This window comes from Salvelinus namaycush, unplaced genomic scaffold, assembly GCF_016432855.1.
Source record: "Salvelinus namaycush isolate Seneca unplaced genomic scaffold, SaNama_1.0 Scaffold18, whole genome shotgun sequence".
NCBI classification, from domain to species: Eukaryota; Metazoa; Chordata; class Actinopteri; order Salmoniformes; family Salmonidae; genus Salvelinus; species Salvelinus namaycush.
The window spans coordinates 340,862-349,033 of record NW_024058563.1 but is presented as its reverse complement, the minus strand read 5'-3'; the positions used below and the strand labels follow the sequence as shown (position 1 = coordinate 349,033).

The 8,172-nt window shown below is 43.9% G+C and overlaps 1 protein-coding gene across 1 annotated transcript; it reads right to left on the bottom strand.

Annotated features, from left to right (window-relative positions):
• Nucleotides 1-566: 566 nt before the first annotated feature.
• Nucleotides 567-3,102, bottom strand: LOC120037651. The gene is made up of 3 exons (XM_038983647.1): nucleotides 2,362-3,102; nucleotides 2,095-2,176; nucleotides 567-598 (listed from the first exon to the last, which is right to left on the bottom strand). The coding sequence occupies exons 1-3, from the start codon at nucleotides 3,100-3,102 to the stop codon at nucleotides 567-569; spliced, it is 855 nt and encodes a 284-aa protein (XP_038839575.1).
• Between the last annotated feature and the right edge of the window lie 5,070 nt (nucleotides 3,103-8,172).

Sequence of the window (8,172 nt, the reverse complement as noted above, 5' to 3'; positions counted from 1 at the left end):
GAAACCTAGTGAGGAACCAGGCTCTGAGGGGTGGCTAGTCCTCTTCTGGCTGTGCCGGTGGAGATTATAAGCGTACATGGCCATTAAGGCCAGATTGTTCTTCAAGTACTGTAGTTCAAAGTTCTTCATAGATGACCAGCAGGGTCAAAAAATAATGTGGTTATAGAGGGTGCAACAGGTCAGCACCTCGGGAGTAAATGTCAGTTGGCTTTTCATAGCCGAACATTCAGAGGTCGAGACAGCAGGTGTTCTAGAGAGAGAGAGGGAGAGAGAGAAAGAGGTGGGGGAGAGGGAGAGAGAGCGAAGATCGAAACAGCAGGTCCGTGACAAGGTATCACGTCCGGAGAACACACATGCCTCTTCATGTGATACATGATGTTTGGCTGTGCTGTGTGAAGTGTTATCTTATGGGTTTGGTGATTGTTCTGTGTGAAGCCGTATTCTGCATTGCATCATGGAATGTGATGTGAAATCCCTGGGCCTATGGCTGTTGAAGCTACTCCACTGCACTGCTGCTGTGAGCAGGAGTGGGAGAGAAGCCATGCTTTTATTAGACTCTTGTTCTGTCACTCATTCTCCTGCCTCTCCATCTCAAAGGCTGCCAAATATTTTGAAGAGTGGTTAAAGAGGTGGCTGTGTGCACACACACTCAGACTCCAACTCTATTTATAGGTTTGTCTTATTCCAGAATACACCCATAATTGTGATTCACACAGTATGGTTCTATGTTTTCCACTCTGTGATTAAAAGTAGTTCTCAGAATAGAGCATTTTTGAATTGACCAAAGCCCTTCTCCCGCGATTGCTCAGTTTGGCCTGGCGGCCAGCTCTAGGAAGAGTCTTGGTGGTTCCAAACTTCTTCCGTTTAAGAATGATGGAGGCCACTGTGTTCTTGGGGACCTTCAATATTGCAGAAATGTTTTGGTACCCTTCACCAGATCTGTGCCTTGACACAACCATGTTTCTACGGACAATTCCTTCGACCTCATGGCTTGATTTTTGCTCTGACATACACTGTCAACTGCTGGACCTTATATATTCAACATACAGATAACATCTCAGAGGGTTGATCTAGCTGCAGATAGCTAATTCTCCTCTATGTGTTTTCCCCTTGCTGCTAATAAGCTCTTATCAATCTAACTAAATGAATAGAGAACATCTGGTTATCTGACAGTCTATGCAGCAACTATTGTATTAGAGACAAGCTCTGGTTATTATATTTTACTAGACAAGTCAGTTAAGAACAAATTCTTATTTACAATGACAGCAGGTTAACTGCCTTGTTCAGGGGCAGAATGACAGATTTTTACCTTGTCAGCTCAGGGATTTGATCTAGCAACCTTTCGGTTACTGGCCCAACGCTCTAACCACAAGGCTACTTGCCACCCCAAGTCCTGCCAACTCAAAAACGGCACAATAAATGTGTAACCAAGGGGGAACTAGCACATTTCCCTGAGAAAAGCTGCTTCAGTGCTACCAATCATCCAAAACACTTGAAACTCTTGTAAAATAATTTGCATTTATTTGATCAAATAGACTTTGAAAGGGTAAACATGCAGAAATTCCTCTTGTCAAAAGTCTTGCTGTTACAAAAGTAGTTCTTCATGCAGCGTAACAGGTTACAGGTTCTTCTTGGTGAAGCGCCTGAATGGCTTCATCATTGCTGAAAAGACCCTGACAATCAAGGATCGTTTTTTGATAGGCTGAGATATGGAGGGAGAAACCTCTCCAACTGGAGCTAGAAACACAAGAGAAATGGATGGGGTAAGAGAGAAAGAGAAATTGAGCGAGAGCGAGAGAGAGAGAGAGAGAGAGAGAGAGAGAGAGAGAGAGAGAGAGAGAGAGAGAGAGAGACAGAGAGAGAGACAGAGAGAGAGACAGAGAGAGAGACAGAGAGAGCGAGAGACAGAGAGAGAGAGAGAGAGAGAGAGAGAGAGAGAGAGAGAGAGAGAGAGAGAGAGAGAGAGAGAGAGAGAAATACAGTATAATAACGTTGAAAAATAACAGTGCTATGAGTTTGGTAGGCATACTCTATGTTTCTAACACACACCTAAACAAAACTACAAGCTATAGCAGAGCTCTAAAACATCCTTACCTGTGCAATGTCCATCAGTAGAGGGAATCTCAGTCTGTTCCTGGACTGAATGGCAGTCCTTTTTGTTTCCTCTCTTGGAACGCTAACAGAGAAAGGTAAAGAAAATGGTACAGAGAATAAATAAATAAATGGAACACTTCTGAATCCAAGGCAACAATTTAGTGATGAATAAAACATATTTATGGCATGTATTTGTCTTATCATAGCCACATCAATAACATCAGCACCTAACTGGAACAACAACAACATGCTAACTCCCTGCTATACCTTGAAGTTGATCCTGAGTTTGGTCATTGAAAAGCAAAGGAAGCTCCTTCTTGCTTTCTGCTCAGCCCCCCTCTCTGTCTCAGCCTGGTCTGATGGGTTTGTTGCAGCAGAAGCTGGTCTTGATGCCTCCTTGCATCCCTGTACCAGCTGCTGGGTCAAGGACTTTACCAGGACTCTGTCAAATGCAGGGTCCTGGGAGGAAATAGCTGCTTGCAGGGTGTTATAAGAGCCAAACTCCTCCATGAGGTTTTTATGTACACCTCTGAACACCCTGTGGATGTGCAGGTTCTGGGAATATGCCTGTGTCCTGGAGAATCTGGATGCAGCACAGAACTCAGACAGGACTTGTCTGATGAGTTGCTGAGATGTTTCTGTCATGTCTGCTGCCTGTTGGGAGGGTCCATCTAGGGCTGAGGGTCTGATCTTCGACAGCAACCGTATCACCAGTATGGTGACCAAACACATGACATCATCTTTGCTGGAGTCCATCAAGTAGTGCAGTAGGAATGCAGTGGCACTGCTGATGTCCGGGGTGATTAAGAGCTCCCTCAGATGGCCAGAGCTGCTGGGGATGCACACCTCCTTCTCTTCAATGTCAATCCCATCTCCCTTTGGTACCAAAGAGGTTCCCTTGCTGGTGAAAGACGGAGTGGATGAACGAAAAGAGGCTTTAGCACTCGGTGGTCGGCTGCTGTCAGTCATTGGACTGTTACGATGCAGGGGTTCATCTGTGTGTGCCATCATCTTTGTCTTTAGATTCTAGATTTTCCTGTAGAAATCTCTGGCATTTTAGAGTCCCTGATGTCGATGCAGGAGCTCCTGACTATGGGGCAGGTCAGATCAAAAGGCACTTCGTCAGGGATGGGAGTGCCAGGGAGGTTGATCTCTAACTCACACTCTGACCTAGGACCCTTTGAAGAGCTGGACAAGGAACTACGACCCTTTAAAGAAGTGGACAAAGATGAACAGGTTCTAGGGATGTCTTGGCAGACTTCTTCACTGTCATCCTCACTTTTCTCAACCTCCTTCAGCATAGTTCCTACCATATCGTTGATCTGAAGGAGCTCCCTGGAATCCTTCATTCGCCCTAAGTTTGAGATTTCACTCTGGATAGCAACCAGCATTTCCCCAAGGGTCTCTTTGGAAGAAGCATTTTCTGTCCTTTCGGATCCGGATGGCTTCAGCCCTGTGAAGAAATCCTTAAGTGTGTTCTTCATACTGACGCAGATGGTCTTAGCTGTTGACCAAAGCTTCTCCTCTGATATTTTAACACTCAATTCAGTATCATCCAGTTGGGAGCCCCCGTGGGAGCACTGCGAAACTTTCCCACTTCTTTCCAGTAGCACAGTGCCAGTGGACTCATTTTTCTGGAAAATAGTCGCCATTCCTTTGACAAAGGTTTCCACCAATCCAGAGGCTGTATTTTGAGAGGACATGGAGGCAATCTCTGATGGCGAGCTAGATGATAAGCCAGCCTGCGGACTTTTCTGAAGATCAGTATGGCTGATCTGTGTGATAAAGGAATGACTGGATCTCATCAGCACTTTACTCACTGCCTCTTCTGCCTGAGTCTGAAAGTCATTGCTAGAGAGCTTCTTAATGCTCTGAATCAGACTAGTAGAGGACTGTGTGATTCTGACACTCTCCTCTGAGCTCAGTTGAGAACATTGAGTACTCACACTCAAGTCTTCATTGGGTGAGGGTGACTGGGAAACAGTATAGTCATCAAGCTCTGATAGGACACTATCAACAAACCAACAAGCCTCTAGGGAGTCATCAGATGAACTGACAACGTCCAAGGATTTACTCTCCACTTTTGATAACTCTGACTTGTAGATGGAAAAAACACTGTCTCTACTGCCTCAGAAACCCGGATCCGGGAGCACCCCCCACCCCCCACACACTGATTAGCATAGCTAGCATAGCTTCACAAGTAGATAGTAGCATCTAAATATCATTAAATCACAAGTCCAAGACACCAGATGAAAGATACAGATCTTGTGAATAAAGCCACCATTTCAGATTTTTAAAATGTTTTACAGGGAAGACAAAATATGTAAATCTATTAGCTAAACACGTTAGCAAAATACACCACTATTCTAACTCCATCAGTTTCTTACTCCTTCAGGTGCTATCACCAATTCGGCTCAACTAAGATATTGATAGCCACTAACCAAGAAAAAACCTCTTCAGATGACAGTCTGATAACATATTCATGGTATAGGATAGTTTTTGTTAGAAAAAAGTGCATATTTCAGGTAGAAATCACAGTTTACAATTGCACCGACCATCACAAATCGACTAGAATTACTAGATAGAGCAACGTGTATGACCAATTTACTCATCATAAAACATTTCATAAAAATAGACAAAGCATAGCAATGGAAAGACCCAGTTCCTGTGATTTCAGACCATATTTCAGATTTTCTAAGCGTTTTTCAGCGAAAACACAATAAATCGATAAGTTAGCATACCACATGTGCAAACGTTACCAGAGCATCGATTCCAGCCAAAGAGCGCTATAACGTAATCACCGCCAAAATATATTAATTTTTTCACTAACCTTCTCAGAATTCTTCCGATGACACTCCTGTAACATCATTTTACAACATACATATACAGTTTGTTCGAAAAGGTGCATATTTAGCCATACAAAACCGTGGTTATACAATGGAAATAGTCACAACTCAAGCCTCAAAATGAGGAACGTCAGCTTTCAGAGTGATCTAGTTTAATCGAAAGCTAATCATATACTTGACTAAAAAATACAGGGTTGACAGGAATCGAAAGACAAATTAGTTCTTAATGCAACCGCTGATTTACATTTTTTAAATTATCCTTACTTTTCAATACAGGGTTCGCCAAGTGAAGCTATACCAAACAAAATGGCGAAATATGCGTTTAAAATATTTCGACAGAAAAACGATTTATCATATTAAATATTGCTTACTTTGAGCTGTTCTTCCATCAGATTCTTGGGCAATGTATCCTTTCTATGTTATAAACGTCTTTTGGTCGATAGATGTCCTCTGTCCTTCGAAATATCCACTAACGATCGAACGGGACCCCAAAACGTGTCCAAAGTTTCAGAGTGCACGACAAAGAAATTCCTCAAAATCGCACTAAACGGATATAAATTGCTATAAAACGGTTCAAATTAACTACATTATGATGTTTTTAACAACTATAACGACTGAAAACATGACCGGAGAAATATTGCTGGTTAGACAACGATTTGGAACGAGGCAAGTCCGATGTCCTTCACGCTTCAGGCGCGCGACGAGAAAGGGAGGTCCCTATACATTTTGGTCTTTTATAATGGCTGTGATTGTCCAATCGATTCCATTCAAAACGTGATGACGTACAGACACCCAGAGGAAGACGTAGGCAGTGTCGGTTTCTTTATAGCATTCACTGTCGCCTTAAAAACAGACTCCAGATCAGGGGTAAAAATTTCTGAAATCTGAACCCTGTCATGAAAAGTGCTGTAGATATTGTTCTGTACCACTCAGAGACAAAATTCCAACTTCTATAGAAACTAGAAGGTGTTTTCTATCCAATAATAACAATAATATGCATATTGTACGATCAAGAATTTAGCACGAGGCAGTTTAATTTGGAGACCCAAATATGCTAATGCGGAACAGCACCCCCTATAGTTCCAAGAAGTTAAGAACTTCTTGAGTACTGGTATCCAGATTGGAGAGACAGAGAGCTGGTATTGGTTGGCTCTCACTGGGAACTCTACTAAGTTTGGTGCTGGGTAACTGGACCTCAACAGTTGAAACAGTTGCCTTTTCCAGGGTGTCTGAATACTCCTGAAGAGAAGCGTCCTTAGCCACACCTTCTTCTCGAGCGGATAGAGTTAAAAGGTCCCTCAGCTTTGCTGGTTTAAGGCCGTAGAGTGTGCGGGCTGGAGAGTAGGTTATCTTCTGTGAAGACCCTGTTTTGTGGTCATTAACAGGAACTGGCCAATCAACTGCTTCACATGTGCCTTCAAATGATGCTATCGTCTCCATGCCTCCCACAAATGCCTTAACAATCACTGTGGCAGTGGAGGTTACAGATGTCAGGGCTGTAGAGCTGGTATTCAGGGGTGCTTCAGTAAGGCTAGGAGCAGCACTAGAAGGCCTAGAGGAAGGAGCCATGCCAGAAGAGCTGCTAACTTTCCTTGTAAGGATGGTGCTCACCGCCTTGAGGGCTTTAGACTGAAAGTCGGGGCTAGAGAGGGTCTGAAGCATTCTGGCCACCACACTGGTAGAGGATCCAGTCTCTTTGAGAAAGTGAGTGGTTCCTTCTTTCCCAGATGGACACTCAACATCAAGGTCACATTGAAGATTGGTCAGAAATTTAGACCCCAAGATTGTCATCTTCTTGGCCAGATCCAAGAGGATGTTGAAGTCCGGCGCCATTTTGTCCATTGTGCCGACAATGGCATCCAGCACATCATCGGTCACAGGGTCCATGAGGGGCTCGATAAACCCTACCCACTCTGGCTCAGACGTTTTGCTCTGTAGCTCGGCCAGGATCTGCACCGAGGCTACCCCAATGACCTCCTTGCCTGCTGCTATGTCCTGACTGTCCATAGGGGGGCAACTCCCCGAGCTGGCCTGAATGGCCACTGACAGGCCAGAGTTAAGCTGGTGTACTACCTCCCCCACGATAGCACAGCTCAACTCGGAGGAGCTGGAGGAGGTGGGGTTGGAGTGACCCTCAACCAGGGATATCAGGAGGCTCTCTTCCGTTACCCCAAAAAGAGCCTTCAGAGGCTCCTCCATGAGGGGAGCCTCTCTAGTTGCAGGCAAGCTCTGCAATGAGGTCTGGGACCTTGAAGATAAACACACAATCACCACTTATGCCATGCAAATGTGACCAACTGGTATCTTATCTGAGTCATTAGTGAGCCTGAAAACCAAATTAGAGCAATGATGGTTTACTTCTCATACCATCGTAGTTCTAGAAGCCTAAAGCCAACTGACACAATTTTTTGTCTGATTTTTATCTTTATACGACATCAGAATTTGACTAATTCTGAAAGGCATGTACCTGATCTATTTATTCATAGATTACTTTATGGCTTACCCAGTTAAAAATTACTTTCACCTGGACCCACCCCCTCAGGGGCAACATTTCTGACCAGAACTTAAAACTACAAGGTATGAATTCCAAGTTAATAATTTATGATAAGTATGGGTCAGGTCTTGAAATTATTAAGTTCAAATATTGCTGTGAACATACCTCTTAGGCGACCAGCATGATGATGAGGTTCTGCGAGTGGATTTTTGGCGGCACCCTGAACTGCCATTCCCCCTCCTCTCCTTAGTCCAGTAGTTAATCTCACTGATCAGCAGCCTTTTCTCTCTCTCATCCAGACTGCCTAAGGAATCCCCAGACCCTGTCAGAGAGCACTGGGATTCTGGGGAGGTTGATCCACTCCTCAGGTTCACCCCCATGATACGAGCTAGCGCTGGTAGGAGAATGCGGAGGGCTGTCTGGGTCACGACCTTAACAATCTTCAGACACAGCATGGAGAGCTGCTCGAATGTCAGCTATGACCAACAAACAGAGTAATGTTTTTGCCAATCAACCAATTCCATGACACCATTCCCTATATATATATATATATATAGTGCACAACTTTTGACCAGAACCTTATGTGGAGAGACTTACGTTATTTTTCATGCCATGCTGAATCACTCTCCATTGGCTAGAGCAAAGAAATAAAAGGAAACATATTTTAGCTGCACACTGGTGTTGAGTTAGTGGAGTCACTAGATAGCCATGTTAGGGATCATAAAAGTGTATTTAATT

What these genes read in the sequence shown, in the direction of transcription:
- LOC120037651 (XM_038983647.1), bottom strand. Translation starts at nt 3,102, where the DNA reads ATGGCACACACAGATGAACCCCTGCATCGTAACAGTCCAATGACTGAC. An exon ending in AACTCAGGATCAACTTCAAG is followed by an intron (nt 2,177 to 2,361) that starts GTATAGCAGGGA and finishes TTTCTCTGTTAG; the next exon opens with CGTTCCAAGAGAGGAAACAA. An exon ending in TACTGATGGACATTGCACAG is followed by an intron (nt 599 to 2,094) that starts GTAAGGATGTTT and finishes AATATTTGGCAG; the next exon opens with CCTTTGAGATGGAGAGGCAG.